This window comes from Phyllostomus discolor, chromosome 8, assembly GCF_004126475.2.
Source record: "Phyllostomus discolor isolate MPI-MPIP mPhyDis1 chromosome 8, mPhyDis1.pri.v3, whole genome shotgun sequence".
In the NCBI taxonomy this organism is placed as follows: domain Eukaryota; kingdom Metazoa; phylum Chordata; class Mammalia; order Chiroptera; family Phyllostomidae; genus Phyllostomus; species Phyllostomus discolor.
This window is the reverse complement of record NC_040910.2, coordinates 57099904-57116990: the sequence shown is the minus strand read 5'-3', so window position 1 is coordinate 57116990 and position 17087 is coordinate 57099904. Positions and strand designations below refer to the sequence as shown.

Sequence of the window (17087 nt, the reverse complement as noted above, 5' to 3'; positions counted from 1 at the left end):
AACCCGGACAACCAGACAGATCACACAACCCAGGATTCCAGTGCAGGGAAATAAACTCTTAAAACCTCTGACTGAAAAAATCTCTGGAGGTTGTGGCAGCAGGGAAATCTCTCAGACTCACAGGAGAGTGCGTTGGAGAGACCCACAGGGTCCTAGAATGTGCATAAACCCATCTACCTGGGAATCAGCACCAGAAGGGCCCAACTTGCTTGTGGAGAGCAGAGGAAATAACTGAAAGCGGGGTGAAAGCTGAGACAGCAGCATTTTTGCCTCCCAGACCCCTCTCACAGTACAGCAAGACAATAAAGCAAAGTGGGTTGCCCCGCTCTGGCAAATACCTAAGGCTCCGCCCCTTACTACTTAATGGGCTGGCCAAGATTAAAAAAATATATATATATCTATCTATGTATATATACCTATCTATATATATATGCCAAATGAAAGAACAGATCAAAACTCCAGAAAAACAACTAAGAGACAAGGCAACAACCAACCTATCAGATGCAGAGTTCAAAACACTGGTAAGCAGGATGCTCACAGAAATGGCTGAGTATGGTCCCAAAATAAAGGAAGAAGTAAAGGCTATGAAGAGTGAAATAAAGAAAAATACACAGGGAACCAGCAGTGAAGGGAAGGAAACCAGGACTGAAATCAAGGATTTGGAACAGAAGGAAGAAAGAAACATTCAACCAGAACAGAACGAAGAAATGAGAATTCAGAAAAATGAGGAGAGGTGTCAGAACCTCCAGGACAACTTTAAACATTCCAACATGTGACTCATAGGGGTGCCAGAAGGAGAAGAGGAAGAGCAAGAACTGGAAAACTTATTGGGAAACATAATGAAGGAGAAGTTTCCCAATCTGGCAAACGAAATAGACTTCCAGGAAGTCCAGAAACCCCGGAGAGTCCCAAAAAAGTTGGAACCAAGGAAGCACACACCAAGGCACATCATAATTACATTACCCAAGATGAAAGAAAAGGAGGGAATCTTAAAAGCAGCAAGAGAAAAGGAGACAGTTACCTACAAAGGAGTTCCCATAAGACTCTCAGGTGATTTCTCAAAAGAAACCTTGCAGGCAAGAAGGGGCTGGAAAGAAGTATTCAAAGTCATGAAAGGCAAGGACCTACATCCAAGATTACTCTACCCAGCAAAGCTATCATTAAAAATGGAAGGGCAGAAAAAGTGCTTCCCAGATAAGGTCAAGTTAAAGGAGTTCATCATAACCAAGCCCTTATCATATGAAATGTTAAAGAGACTTATCTAAGAAAAAGATGATAAAAAATATGAATAGTAGGATGACGGCAAACTCACAACTATCAACAACTAAACCTAAAAAAACAAACTAAGCAAACAACTAGAAATAGAGATCACATGGAAGGGTGGAGAATAGGGAAAAAGGTACAGGGAATAAGAGGCATAAATGGTAGGTACAAAATAGACAGGGAGAGGTTAAGAATAGTATGGGAAATGGAGAAGCCAAATAACTTATATGTATGACCCATGGACATGAACTAATGGATAGAATGATGGTGGGGAGGTATATGGTGAAGGGGAATAAAGGGGAGAAAAAAATGGGACAACTGTAATAGCATAATCAACAAAATATATTTAAAAACAAAAAAAGATTACAGCTAAAGGATAAGATGTACAGTTGATATAACAAGAAACCTAAACAAACTAATAAGAAATGTAAAAAGTTACTAATAAATAAGAAATGTAAACAATAAGGGATGGAGTAGTTTTCTTTAGGTTTACTGAGTAAACGATTTCTCTGTCATTAAAGCTATCTTGGAGAAGGGGGAAAACGACAGTCTGAGGGTCAGGTGAACCAGTTTTGTGTTGACTTGGCTCTAACCCTGACTTGCCATGTAACAGGAACATCAAATGAATGAACCATGATGAGACTCAGCTTTCTGTAACTTGCCTCACTGGTTGTACTTATTAAATGTGGAGGCTGACATAAATCCCCAGAAATCACCCAGCACAGAGACTCAGTCAGCTTTCCCCTCCTACTAGCTCATGGCCCAGAGAACAGAAAAATTAAGAAGAAAAGCTATCTATCAGGATTTTTTTTTGTTCTAATTACAGGTAAGTGCCTATTCTAAACCAAGAGTAATCAGTGCAACAGTGGAAAAGCTCTAAACCCCATCCCTTAAAAATCAGAGATAGAAGCTACTACCATCATTTTATATGATTTTTTAAGTCCTAGCTGGACATTAAGAAATGAAACAGAAATAAGAAAAAAGAAAAACTAAAAATGTATCCAGTGAATATTTTAAGAATTAGTGACAGGAAGGGGATATTCTGAAATGACTACCATTTCTTTATAGTAGCAATTTCCAGTTTAAAAGAGAAAAAGAAGAAATGGTACTATACAAAAATAAAACTATAGCCTTATTGGGAAAGGGGGGAAACAGTTATAATTCTTTATTGGGAAGCATAAAATAAGACTTTCCATATCTGACTGGTTAGCCACTAATCATGCTTCATGAGTTGGCTCCAAGTTTGGGCTGTACAGGCAATGCAGAAATAAGGGGAGCCAGCACCAAGGGCTGTGAAAGGCACCTGGGAAGGAATGGACCACTGCCACCTGGTGTGTCAAGTCACGACGTACACCTGACCTGGGAGTCCCTTGTAGGCATCAAAATCCTTCATCTTCATGACCCCTCCTCACACAAGTGCAATAAGGAACTGGCATTAATGAGGAAGACATGGGAGAACTGAAGTCCTGGGCCCAGACTGGTAGGACGGTGAAGGAGTTTCTTATTGCATTCTCCTCCTTTATTGTTCCAACACTGCTTGTGTAATGCAGAAACAAATATCAAAATGCCTTAGTTTGGCTGTAAAATAAAACATACAAATTCAGAACGCTATTGGAGTTAAGACATTTAAATTCCATAACAGACTGAGTCTTAGACATTCCATGTATATAGTTACTTACTGTAGGATATAAATTCTTTCCTCTACTATGAAACGTCAGTAACAGAAGGTTTTTAAAAGTATATATAAATACTGGATAGCCTGCAAATGCAGCAGTGAAAGTGAAACGTTGTAATGTCCTAGGGAAGGCACTAAGCTCCAGAGAACATCACAGGGCAAAAGAGGCACACCCCGCCCCTGCTCCCAAGTTCCTAGATCCAATGGGCCCCTCGAGGCAAGTGACAGCCACTAAATGGTCAGGCGCTCTATGCTGCTGGCAACAAGTCTGTCCCACCCACCAGGTGCCACGCACCATGCTGGCCATGACCCAGCAGTGTTCTCACGGTGCTCTCAGCCGAATTCGGAGCCACAGAAAGTAGAGAATAATTACATGCTGGCTGACTGTACGCATGTGTGAATGAGCAAAGAAGGAGATGGCTGAAGGAACACACAGGGTTCAGCTGGAACAGGATCAGCCTCAGAGGGCACATGATGACTGGCCCTTAGCCTTGAAGAAGCTGGCCTGCCATGCTCACCCCAGCGTGGCCCCTCCTCCCCAGAGAAGGAAGGGCTGAGACCACACTGTCACACAAGCAGGGGCTGGGAGACCACAGGACCTGGTAGGGCAGCTGCCCAAATTACATGTGAGGTCTTTCCCAAATGAGATGATTCATCCACACCAGATAGGGAGAGAAAAAAAATCCTGAATGGGAAGGTCCAGGGAGGCACAGATCGTCAACAGGAAGGAGTGGCATATGCCTGTGGGGACAAACGTGGCAGCAAGGTATGAGGCAAACAGAAGGGAGCAGATGCTCCCTTCTCCGGCCACAGGCATAGCACGTTTCCCGAGTTCCCTTGGCACCCACCACATGCAGAGCCTTACCCAAGCAGAAACCTCCGGAGGCGACCTCCGATGTCCATTCTTCCCCTTTTCCCAGCTGGGCAAACAGATCTGGTTTGGGTCCTAAGAGCCCTGTTTTTGAGGGGGAAAAAAGGACCACATCTGTTCATGCTACATAAAAAATCAATGTGAAGATGAGATCTAGTTCTTGGAACCTCCTACAAAAGGGGACTGGGTAGGAAGGCCAGGGGTAGAGAGGAGTTAAGGATGAAAAGATGGCTCATGTCTGAGGCACAGTCTGTTCCCATGTCCTCTCTGCCAAAGGGGAGCATTCGACCCGACTCACCATAAACTTCAAGAGTCCTGTGCCCAGGACACCAAGGAGTGGCAGGTCACAGACTTAAAAGTAACATCTTCAGTTGGCCTGCTCCATCTGCTGGGTGCTACCAGTCCTAGTACCAGAGAGCTGTCCAGGAGAAAGATGAGCCTGTGGGGACGCCCACTGCACTTACCAAGCGAGGCCAGGTGGCTGCAGTTTTCCAGCATAACGTCCTGGTACAGGCGTCTCTGCACAGGGCTCAGCTGGGCCCACTCCTCCTGGGTGAACAGCACCGCCACGTCCCTGAGGGTCACCGGTTCCTGCAAGGAAAGCTACCCCTGTTGGCTAGGGCCACCCCTTCACAGGACACATTTTAGTGCCCAGTTTAGGTCTTTTGAATGGCAACCAAACAACAAAGAGTTTGAGGAGAAGGTCAGGGAAGAGAAATATTAGGTAGGCCAAAATATCCATCTTGTCTTTTATGTAAAAAAACAGACATATTTTTCATTTTCACCAATAACTTTATTGATTTGGATATTTTGAGTATGTTGCCTATGTCCCATGTATTAGAACGTTGATTGTTCTCAATTAATGTCTTGATTTGATCGCCATCGACTTCCACCTGACTGTGGAACATTGTCCAGCAAGAAATCTCCAGCACCATGGCAGACTGGGACACCGCACATTCATGTGGTCATAAGCCAGTAGGAACAAATGGGGAGAAAGACCATGCAACCTAGGGTTCCAGCATGGGGAAACAGAGCCTCAAAACCTGGCAGTAAAAACCTGTGAGGTTTATGGTGGCAGGAGAAACTCCCAGTCTCATAGAATCAGTTGGAGGGGCCCACAGGATCCTAGAACAGCACACAATCCTACCCACCTGGGAATCAGCATCTGAAAGGGCACAACCCACTTGTGGGAAGGGGGGTAAGTGACTGAAACCAGGGTGAGAGCTGAACCAGCAGCAATGTTGTCTCTCAGACCCCTCCCACACATACATAACTCAGTGTCCCACAATTTTGGGTCCCACAACGGAGTGCCACAACTCAGCCAAGTGGGTTACCCCACCCTGGCAAATACCTAAGGCACCACTCTTAGAATGTAATGGGTGCTGCCCTGCCAAAGAAATATGGCCCAAATGAAAGAACAGATCAAAACTCCAGAAAAACAACTAAGAGACAAGGCAACAACCAACCTATCAGATGCAGAGTTCAAAACACTGGTAAGCAGGATGCTCACAGAAATGGCTGAGTATGGTCCCAAAATAAAGGAAGAAGTAAAGGCTATGAAGAGTGAAATAAAGAAAAATACACAGGGAACCAGCAGTGAAGGGAAGGAAACCAGGACTGAAATCAAGGATTTGGAACAGAAGGAAGAAAGAAACATTCAACCAGAACAGAACGAAGAAATGAGAATTCAGAAAAATGAGGAGAGGTGTCAGAACCTCCAGGACAACTTTAAACATTCCAACATGTGACTCATAGGGGTGCCAGAAGGAGAAGAGGAAGAGCAAGAACTGGAAAACTTATTGGGAAACATAATGAAGGAGAAGTTTCCCAATCTGGCAAACGAAATAGACTTCCAGGAAATCCAGAAACCCCGGAGAGTCCCAAAAAAGTTGGAACCAAGGAAGCACACACCAAGGCACATCATAATTACATTACCCAAGATGAAAGAAAAGGAGGGAATCTTAAAAGCAGCAAGAGAAAAGGAGACAGTTACCTACAAAGGAGTTCCCATAAGACTCTCAGGTGATTTCTCAAAAGAAACCTTGCAGGCAAGAAGGGGCTGGAAAGAACTATTCAAAGTCATGAAAGGCAAGGACCTACGTCCAAGATTACTCTACTCAGCAAAGCTATCATTAAAAATGGAAGGGCAGAAAAAGTGCTTCCCAGATAAGGTCAAGTTAAAGGAGTTCATCATAACCAAGCCCTTATCATATGAAATGTTAAAGACTTATCTAACCAAAGAAGATAATCAAAAATATAAATAAAATGACACCAATCTCACAACTATCAACAACTGAATATAAAAACAAAAAAAGAACAAAAACTAATTAAGCAAACAACTAGAACAGGAACATAATCACAGAAACGGAGATCACATGGAGGGTTATCAGTGGGGAGGAGGAGGACAGAGAATGGGGGAAAAAGTACAGGGAATAAGAAGCATAAAAGATAGGTACAAAATAGACAGGGAGAGGTTAAGAGTAGTATGGGAAATGGAGAAGCCAAAGAACTTATGTGTATAACCCATGGACAGGAACTAAGTGGCAAGGGGCAGGGGAAGGGCGAGATACAGGTGGGAGGGCGGTACGGCATGGAGATGGAGAAAGGGGAGAAATGAATGCGACAACTGTAATAGTATAATCAATAAAATATACTTTAAAAATAGAAATCTCCAGCATGAAACATATTCAATCAGTCACAGCACCTTCTCCATGCAATGCACAAATCTTTTTCTGAGTTTCAGTTGTGTTTTCACCTTTCTTAAAATAATAAAGCATAATATGCTGAAAATGTTGCATATTTTCGTCCATCTTCAATGTTAAAATGACTGCACAAAAATTGACCAATTCTCATGTTTTTCTAAATGCACACTGATATGACAGCTGCTACCATACAATCTAACAAAATTGTTTTGAATGAAGTTAAAAAAACTAAGTACTACTACAGCCATCACTTGGGAAAAACAAATTAACTTTTTGGCCAATCCAGTATCACAGTGGACTGGTACCGTGGAGACCCACCAGAGAGACAAAGTGGTGCCTGAGACGGGTGCCAAAGGACAAGTCAGACACCGGGAGCAGGAGGCTAAGTAGCTGGTGGGCTATGACTGGGTTGTACTCAGCAACTTCAACCAGGGGCTCATCCCTTTCCATTATTTCTACCAAAGAGTTCTGCCCTGGATAGGGTTCAATGTGAAGGAGTTAGAACAACTTTATCAAACTCATCATAATTTACACATTCGAATGAATTCTGCCCCTTCAGGGTATAACCCATTGCTTATTCTACAGAGGCTGGCTCTGCTCAAAGCTCTTAGTAAATTATTGAAATCAAAACAATCTTTTTTAAAAGTAAAAATGTTTTTGTAATTATAGTTGACATACAATATTATATAGTGACTAGACATTTATATGACTTACCAAGTGATCCCCGGATCAGTCTAGTACCCATTTGGCACCACACACAGCTATTACAATGTTATTGACTGTATTCCCTGTGCCGTACATTTTACATGCTGATGACTATTGGGTTGACTGCCAATTTGTACTTCTTAATCCCTTTGCCTTTTCACGCATTCTCCCAAACCCCTTCCCATCTGGCAACCATCAGTTTGTTCCTTGTTTTTATAATTGTTTCTGTTTTATTTGTTCACTTGTTTTGTTCTTTAGATTCCACATATAAGTAAAATTATATATTTGTCTTTCTGTGACTGACTTATTTCACTAAGCATAATACCTTCTAGGTTCATCCATGTTGTTCTAAACGGTAAGATTTCATTGTTTTTCATGGCCGAGTAATATTCTACTGTATAGGTGTACCACGTTTTGAATGATTTCATTGGTATGCAACAGCCCTCTGAGGTAAAAAGCCATGTCATTATTTAAAAAGAAAAAAAAAGAATCCAGTAAATTGCACCTCCCCAAGAAAGTGTTCTGATTTCTCCTGTTGCCTCTTATCTTAGGCACCACCTCTTACTACTTTACCTCCCTGACCTGACTTGCTAGTGGAAAGAGTGCAGGTTTCTATTTTGGACCAACCTGGTTTCTAGTTCCAGTTGTCACTTATGTGACCTCTAACAACTTTCTTAGCCTGGATGACGCTAACTAAAATGAGCCTGATACGGGGGAAAGTGGAGAAAGTAGTGACTGGGTCAGGCCTCTTTATGAGACTGGACTGGGAGAAAAACTCCTGGTCAGAGAACAGCGACATGCCATGCTCTCCAAACCTCTATGTTCAAATCTTCTGAGGCAATTCAGTGTGGAAAAGCACGCCCCAGCAACCCCCACTCACCTGGACTGTGGTTGGCAGGTGCCTGACAGCCATTTCTTCTCTAAAGAGCCCTCTTAGGTACAAGCAGAGTCGGAGTCCTCGGGCAGAAACTTGCACACACCTGTTGTGGTGAGACGACTGGATCAAAAGCTAGCACACAGCAGTCCAGAGTGAGGCTGTGAGAGCATTCGCATCGTGGGGAACCTGCAGTACCCCAGCCATGAATTCATAGTCCCTACCTACTCCCAATGCTCTGGCCTTCTGAGAGCAAGTCTGTTGGCATGTCTGCTGACCCCACGGTAAAGGGAATCACTCACCATTCGGCTCCCTGCCCCCCATTTCCTGTAGCATCTGAGTCAAACCCCCGTATCTCCCCTTCCGTATCATACATACACTGCCTCCTCCTTGCAGACGGCCCTCTCCAGCCCCAGCTATCAAGCTGTCTGCCCGCCCTTAAGTCACGCTGAGCAGTCTCCTCACTGGACCGCTGCCTAATTCTGGGAGGAGGGGAAGTGTAGAAGGATCTGCTCAGAAAAGCCGGATCTCCACGGTAAGGCTCTCAAGCCAAGCCCTTCTCTGGCCTCAGGCCTGGCCTCCTCCGGGGCCCCAGTCCGGGTGACCCGGGAAGGGAAGGTGTGCAAGCAGTGTACCTGTATGGGAGGCGGGACGAGGAGGGGCGGGGAGTCTTCACTGCACCAAGTCTCGAGGTCGGCCTCACAGCCCTCCCAAAGGTTCCACTTGCGTTCACAGCCTTACCCGGCGCACCCTCTACCCCCGGGCGTAACCGGCTCCCCGGTTGACGCCGAAGCCCTGCCCCTCCTCGTCCGCGGGCATTCGCACGCTCTGCCCGAACCTCGACAGCCCACCCTTGGTCGTCCCTTTTCTCTGGGAATCCAACCTCAGGTTTAGATCCCGGGAAGTTTGGGACATCCGAGCAGCGTGCTCCAGATAGGAGCATGTCTCAGACCTACTGGGCTTTCCCCTCCGCCCTTCTCCCCGGGCGCCACCGCCTACGGCCGCTCTCGCCCTCCCGAAGAGGATCTGGCCACCGTGCCTGGTCACCAAGGCGTTTCCCTTCGAGGAGCCCCTGCCGACAGCGACAGATCGCAACCGCCACATCGCAGACAGAACACAAAGAACTGGAGTCTGCAGCCGGGTCTGAACTGCGCTTGCGCATTGCCTAGTGCTCCGCAGAGCCGAATTCCCACAGATTCCAGGGCTGCTGTGTTTAGCTTTCCGGGCCACTTCCCATTTGACAAATACGCTACGAGCGTCCGCATCAGCGCGAGGAAGAGAAAAGTACTGCGCCCCGTAACAGACACTGCCCTTCCCTGAACTCCCGGCCCCCGCCCTCCGCCAGGTCTAGAGTCTTTCATATGGAAACTACATTTCCCAAGGGCCTCTGCGCGGCGTGCTAGTCCACTGAACATATAACTCCCCCAGTGTTGACCTGCAGTGGTGGTCTTGGTTCCGTTCTGGCTGGGACTCGGTCTTTGCCTTGAAAAAACGCCCAAGGAGATAGATACTAGTAAATTGACGGTGGAATAAGATAGGTTAGTCCTGTGGAGCGGCGCCTGATCCGGTGAGGAGAGCGGATCGGGAAGGGCCCCGGAGGACGGAATAGGACGCTACAAGCTGAAAAGGCGCATTCCATACCGCGCATTCCATACCGCGTCCTCCGCGCGGAAGACCGTGCGAAGGACGCGAAAAGGAGGCGAGAACGCTCGTCGGCCCCGAGGTCGCAAACGACACCAAGTGTGGCCGTCAGAGGTTCGGCGAAAAGTGGGGTGCGGGGTGGTCAGGGGCTGAAGGATGCGGACTCGGGACCTGGGTGGTGGCCCCGGGCACGGTGCGTGGGAAGCATAGAGCAGGTGGAATAGATTTGGCCCTGGACGACTTCTCCGGAGAGGACGGAGCCTGGTTGCCAAAGAGGCCGGCCCTCCTGGGACGCTGGCTGGTATTTGTTGTTGCCGACAGGACTTGTCTTAGAATACGTATTTTCAGGAAGATGAGAGGGTTTTAATTTTGTCGGTGGTGAAAAATACTCGTGTGTGATCTGGGGTTTATCAGAAAGCCGTGTCAGTGACTTAAGTGACACTACCGCATTGTCTGAGGGTTTCTGAAGGTTTCATTGTGTGGCCACTCGGAACACTTAATGTGTCAGGCACAGTTCTAGGGGCTGAAAACCCTTCGCTTGTGTAGCTTTAATTCTATTCAAGGAGGAAGGCAGTAAAAATATGAGGTACTGTTGACAGTGAAGCTGCGATGAGGTTTTAGTATGACAGAGGTTGGGGATTGTTTTAAGTGGTGTTTTGGGGAGTTCTCTGGAAAAATAACATGGCACAGAGATTGGAACACAGTGAGGGAGGGAATCACTGAATACCTGGCCAGGCGCCCTCGGAGGAAGAGGGGACAGGAATGCCTCCAGGCCCATGTGACTGGAGAGAGCCTGGGGAACTCAGGGGAGCGGAGCGGAAGCAGGCCCCAGGGTAACTAGAAGCCTTGAAAACCATTGCAGGATTTAGTCTGTGTGTGATAGGAAACCATTGCAGGGGTTGCCTGGGCACACTGACAGGATCACTGGTCGGCTGAGTGGGTCCAGAGGGAACACAGGGAAGCCAGTTAGGAGGCTATTACTCAGTGCCATAACCTTTTTACGAGTTATGTTTTGAAAGCCTAGTCTTTCTGAGATAAGTAAGGGTTCTGGATGCCATGTTAAATGAGTTGTTGTGCACTAACTACATGTGAGGCACTTTGATAAGCACTTTGCATCAGTTATCTAGTGGAGTCCAAACCTATGAGGTTTCCCTGTGAACAATGAAAAAACCGAGGCACCAATGTTAAGTGCCTTGTGAGGGTCTCAAATCCAGTACATGGAACCAGGAGTCCTGCACCTGTTGATGGAGGGCAGGTGTAAAGGTTTGTCCTCATTACTTGCTGCCCAGGATGGCTGAGAACTGACATACAGGGTCTCAGGCTTCCAGAACTCCTGAAAAATTAGTGAAACCTCCATTGGTCTGGCCCAAGGGTCCTGGTGCACCCTCTACAGATTAGTTTTACTGCTTTTGAGTTATTGCATCCATCTTGGGTTTCAGTAACTTCATTCTTCCTCTCTCCCTTATCTTGTGCCTTCCCTTTGAGCCTTTATTGTGCTATCACATTCTCCTATTTTCTACTCATTTCTTCTCTGCCTTTCTTCCCTTCCATTTCTCTCTTGAGGTGAGGCGAGGAACAAGAAAAACAGGTGAAGAGAAAGGAGGAAACTGAGTGTCTAACAGATTAAAAATCTGTGTCTGATGATAGTTTTTTTCATTCCTCCTTGGTCCTCAGTGTTCAAACTTCATGCCTGAAACTTAGGTCACATAATCCAGGGAGATTGAACTGCCCAAGGTCCCAGTATTGAGTCCTCCATTGCCCCCTACAGGCATGTTATGCTGTCACCATTGATCACCATCTCTCCCAGTGAGAGATTCTTACAGCCTCTACCTGTGCTCCAGATCTTACTTCCCCACTTTGAGCTGCTCATCCCGTCCTTTCTGCACCTTTAGACTCTTCACACCTTTTAGATGACAAACATACTCAATTCTTCTACCTCAAATCATGCAAATTCTCAGCAGATTGTTGGTTGGCTAAGTCAACACTTTTCTCAAGCCGTGTTTTCTTTGTCCATCTCCATTATAGAGGCTGCAAAATGAAACGCTTTTTTTTTTCAGTCTCCTTTGCTACTAGCCTCCATGTAACACAGCTGTAGTCAAGGATGCAGGCAGAAGTCTGCTGAGGGGCTTCTGATAACAGGCAGAGACGCTGCTAGTGCTATCCATTCCTTTTCTTCTTGCATTGAATGCAGATATTTTACCAGAAGCTGTGGCAGCCATGTGACCATGATGGAAAGCCATGAAACTCAAGGCATTGAATTATTTTGTCTCTGTACCAATGCCACCCATCTTAGATTTCTTGTGTGAGGGAATAAATCCCTATTTGTTGTAAACCATTGTTAACTGGACATTCTACTCTTGTCAAGCCTGAAGTTCTTCTGATAGACATACCTTCTTTCAACCCTAGTCCCTCTGTAGTTACCTTTCTAAACCCCTTTCCTAGTATAGCTACTAAATCCTTTCAACCTTTAACTCACTCTTCAACCTACTAAAACTTAGAGATTATCAGTAACTAAAGCCAAAGGCCATTTTTCTACTTTTATCTTACTGTAACCTTCTGCAGCACTTGAAAATATTAACTATTCCCATCCCGATACTAAAATTCTTTTACTTCTGTGTCAACCTGTGCTCCTCATTTTGGTTTTGCATGTTTCTTCTGGCTCTTATTTCCCCTCAGCTTCTACTGATTCCATCTCTTCCATTTAACCCCATTTAGTAACAGTACAGTAGTCCCCCCATCAGGGGATACATTCCAAGACCCCCAGTAGATGCCTGAAACCAAGGATAGTACCAAACACTATATAAACTATGTTTTTACCCATAAATACTATGATAAAGTTTTATTTATAAACTAGGCACAGAAGATTAACAGTAACTAAAAAAAATTATGTCATGTGAATGTGGTCTCTCAAAGTATCTGACTGTACTGTACTCACCCTTCTTGTGATGATGTGCCAAGATACAATGGCTACATGATGACAGGGAGTGTGATGGCAAGGTACTGGGATAGTATGAGTTCATCACTCTACTCAGAACAGTGCACAATTTAAAACATGAATTGTTTATTTCTGAAATTCTCCATTTCATATTTTGGGGCCCTAAGTTGACTATGGGTAACTGAAACCATGGAAAGCAAAACTGCAAATAAGGGTGGGGACTACTGTACTCTTAGAGCACCCTCAAATCACTGCCCTACTGTTTATTCTATGGCCTATTGGGAATGTTCACTTGGATATCCACAGACTCACCAAAACGCCCACAGACTGAACTCATCATTGCCCCCACAAAATTGGTCAACTTAATATTTTTAATTATGGCACATCTATATATCCAAATAAAAAACTCAAGTGCTCACATTTAATCAGTTACCACATTATCTAGATTGTATCATTTTTTGCTTGAATTTTTCCTTCCCTATCCCACTACCATTTTCTCAGTTTAAACCTTAGAAAGCAAGAATGTATCATATTCTTTTTTTAAAAGATTGTATTTATTTAATTTTTAGAGAGGGGAAGGGAGGGAGAGAAGGAGAAACATCAGTGTGTGGTTGCCTCTTGCACACCCCCTACTAGGGACCTGGCCCACAACCCAGGCATGTGCCCTGACTAGGAATCAAACCTGAAACTCTTTGGTTCACAGGCTGGCATTCAACCACTGAGACATACCAGCCAGGGCTACAGCACATTCTTTGATTTTCTAACTATCTTAGCACATGTTTAGCACTTATTAAATGTATGTGAAATAAATAAAAGTTTTTCTACTATCATATCTATAGAATTATACAATCTCCATAAGATTGTTCTGAATATGTTTTGAGTTACAAAGACTTTCTTAATATGTCAGATTTTCATGTCTATTAGTGTTTAGCCTATTCTCCTTTCCATTTCAGTACAGTATGATACAAAGATATGTATTTGAATCCTATGTAAACACTATAAGTTTTATTTTCTAAATAATTAGCTTATTTAACAATTTAATGACTTGAGAGCTCAAAACAGCATGCTGTTACATTAAAGTTTGTACAGTTATCCCATCATCTGTTAGCAACCAGCCTGTATTTTAGGGGAGAAAATAATGCAGGGAGAAGGAAGAGCATGGAGGAATAAAAAGATTTGGTAGAGGTAGAGAATTTTAACTCACAACATCAAGGGAAACCAGGTTGTAAAACAGGGGCATCTAATAACATATATAACATGGTAAAAGATTAAGGATGTCCCAGCATTCCTTATATTTATAGGTTTGTTGCTTTGTAGAGCTCACAGGGATCCTGAAGAACTTCTAAATCCAAAATCCCTCATTTACCAAATACGGACATTGTGACCTGGTAAGAGTAGGTGACTTGTCCAAGTTAGTGACAGATCAGAGTATATTCCAGGTCTTTCAGCTGTCCAGTTACGCACTCTCACATTTCCTCTCCACTGTGAAGTCTCTGATAAACAAAGGAGAATCTGCAGTATTATATAACGGAACTTATCTTCAGCATGTTCTTTAGAACATTAAACCTTCTGATACAAAGTTCTTTCTGAATCAAGATTTTCCACTTTTTTATGGTTTCTCTGCAGTGGTCTGTATCATCTGACATGGTATAACATACATCAACCAAAATATTCCCCAAATCTTCACATTTATTCAATTTCTACATTATATGACTTATCTGATTATCACTGAAACGTTAACCATGGTAAAGGGCCTGATGAAAACTTTCCTCACGTATGAGTTCTCTGATGTCGTGTAAGGTTTGTACTCCGACTGAAAGCTTTCCCACATTCATTACACTGATAGGGTTTCTCTCCTGTATGAGTTCTCTGATGTACTGTAAGGGACGAATTCTTAATAAAGGCTTTGCCACACTGATCACATTCATAGGGTTTCTCACCAGTATGAATTCTTTGATGCTCAATAAGGTATGCACTCTGGCTGAAGGCCTTTCCACACTCATTGCATTTGTAAGGTTTCTCTCCAGTATGAATAACCCTGTGTACAGTAAGGGATGATCGCCCAGTGAAATGCTTTCCACATACAACACACTCATAAGGCTTCTCTCCAGTATGAATCCTCCGATGCTGAGTAAGAGATGAATTCTTACTGAAAGCTTTTCCACACTGATTACATTCAAAAGGTTTTACTCCAGAATGAAGTCTCTGATGTTCTATAAGGTATGTACTTTGGCTAAAGCATTTCCCACATTTGTTACATTTGTAGGGTTTTTCTCCAGTGTGATTTCGTTGATGCAGGGTAAGAGTTGAGCTCTTACTAAAGGCTTTTCCACATTCACTACACTCATAGGGTTTCTCTCCAGTATGACTTCTCTGATGTACAATAAGATGCATACTCTGACTGAAAGACTTCCCACATTCATTACATTCATAGGGTTTTTCTCCTGTATGAGTTCTTTGATGCACTGTGAGATTCATACTTTGGGTAAAAGCTTTCCCACACTCATTACATTTGTAGGGTTTCTCACCAGTATGAATCCTTTCATGTTGAATAAGGGATGAATTCTTACGGAAAGCTTTTCCACACTCTTTACACTGATAGGGTTTTTCTCCAGTATGAGTTCTTTGATGAACAGTAAGGTTCATGCTTTGACTGAAGGTTTTCCCACACTCATTACATTTGTAGGGTTTCTCTCCAGTATGAATTCTTTGATGTACAGTAAGGGAGGAACGTTCAATGAAGTGCTTCCCACATACATTACACTTATATGGTTTCTCCCCAGTATGAATCCTCTGGTGCTTAAGAAGGGATGAGCTCTGGCTGAAGGCTTTCCCACATTCATTACATTCATAGACTTTCTTTCCTATCAGCATTCTTTGAATCTTAACTAATTCAGAATTTTGTTTAATATCTTTTCCATGTGAATTCTGATAACAGGACCTTTTTCCCATAGGAATACTTTGTTGTATATCAATGACTGAACCCTGACTGGAACATCTTCCAAATTCATTACCTCTACATACCCTCCTCTCAGTGAGGGTTTCCTTATGGGTAACTGCCACTTCACCCAGATGTCTATCTGGGTTTTTCTGTTGCCCCTGTAACCAATTATCAGGTTCCCAGGTCTCCCCTAAAGAAGAATGCCAGAGACTTTTCTTTTCCATTGTTACCAGATAGGATAAATCTTCGGTAATGTTGGGCTTTGGACTTGTCTTTTTGGTTTCAAGTCTTGTCTCCCAGTCTGTAAAACATAAAAAATTCAAATGCACATTGGTTTCTGGGCTGGAAGACTGAAAACTATAAGGTAAAAATGAGAATAAAATTGAGAATATATGGCACATTTGAGAGCTTTCAGAGAAAAGAGTGAGCCCATGCAGAAGGGACAGACACTGAAGTCACTGACCACTGGACAAGGATAAATAATGAAGACGGAACTAAAGGAAAATATACAGAAGAACTGGGATTGGAAGAGCAGATCGGAAAGCCCTGCAATGTTGTACCTAGTGTTCCTACCAGCCACTTCTTCCCACCTATATTCTAATGCTAAACCTTCAAAAATATCATAGTGTGAGACAGTGAAGATTGCCAGTTCTGGAATCAAACAGGTTGAAACCCTGGCAATGAATATTTACCATCTTAACTAGTTACTTGTTTCTCTACATCTGAGTTTTCAGATATAAAATGAGGATAAGAATAATCTGATAAGGAATAATCTGCCCTTTGGGAACAAAGTTGTCGAGAACATACTTGAAACTCAAACTCTCAAGGGAGGATAACACAACCCAAAATTTCAAGCAGGCTGTAATTTGCTCACAAAGGTTAAGAGAATCCTAGAGGGCCCTATGCTTTTCTAAATACCCATTCCTTAAAGTTTAGAATTAGTGGTGGGGGCAAGCAAGGGAGAGTGTTGAACTGCAGAGGGGACTAAAGGAAGAACCTTGTAGCCACTCAAACTTTATTTTCTCAGATCCCATCATTTTATCCCAGACAAAAATGGTGTGGAGGCAATGAGAGGCAGAGGACAGGAACTAGAATCTGAGAATATGCCTGTCAATTTTGATCAAAGTCAGCGGAGCAGATATCAGTGGTGAAGCAACAAACCAAAGGCCAGTGGGCAGGAGGCTTTACTGTGAAACAAGGGGCACCAATAAACTTGCCCTCCTCCTTACAACCTGACCTGCTTACATAAAAAAAGACAAAAAAATGGAAAGCCAAGCAGATTCCACTTCCAAAACATACACACCAAGTTACCACAGAGAGGACCTATCCAATCAAATATGAAGATAATAGGCAACACATGAATTAGAGGTGTTCACTTGCCCCACTTCACTGTCATATCCAACTGAAGTCTCTGAGAATGTTTAAAGTATCACCCATGATTCATTCACATTGTTAGAGAAATATAAAGTCCAGACAGAAT

General features: G+C 43.7%; 3 protein-coding genes across 16 annotated transcripts in view; all 3 read right to left on the bottom strand.

Annotated features, from left to right (window-relative positions):
* ZNF454 (zinc finger protein 454) overlaps positions 1–9541 on the bottom strand; it is a 31901-nt gene extending 22360 nt beyond the window's left edge. The window contains exons 1-4 of one of the 3 annotated variants that reach the window (XR_004904722.1): positions 9047–9541; positions 8097–8196; positions 4274–4400; positions 3804–3893 (exon numbers count right to left, since the gene is read on the bottom strand). Coding sequence is in view for 2 of the 3 variants with exons in the window: in XM_036032753.1 (XP_035888646.1) it covers positions 3804–3893; positions 4274–4400; positions 8097–8196; positions 9047–9252 (523 nt within the window). In the remaining variant the exon portion in view is untranslated. The remainder of the gene's footprint in view (positions 1–3803; positions 3894–4273; positions 4401–8096; positions 8197–9046) is intronic. The other 2 variants (XM_036032753.1, XM_028534463.2) reach the window with 2 other exon arrangements.
* The window catches only part of ZNF879 (zinc finger protein 879), a 175669-nt gene that overhangs the window by 95389 nt on the left and 63193 nt on the right, over positions 1–17087 (bottom strand). The gene's annotated exons all lie outside the window — the stretch shown is intronic.
* Positions 13024–17087, bottom strand: part of ZFP2 (ZFP2 zinc finger protein) — a 67284-nt gene continuing 63220 nt past the window's right edge. For 9 of the 12 annotated variants that reach the window (XM_036032763.1, XM_036032756.1, XM_036032760.1 and 6 more), the window contains one exon: positions 13657–15908. In XM_036032763.1, coding sequence (XP_035888656.1) covers positions 14437–15831 — 1395 coding nt within the window. In that variant the 5' untranslated portion in view covers positions 15832–15908 and the 3' untranslated portion in view covers positions 13657–14436. Of the gene's footprint in view, positions 15909–17087 lie in introns of all 12 variants that reach the window. The other 3 variants (XM_028534238.2, XM_028534235.2, XM_028534237.2) reach the window with 1 other exon arrangement.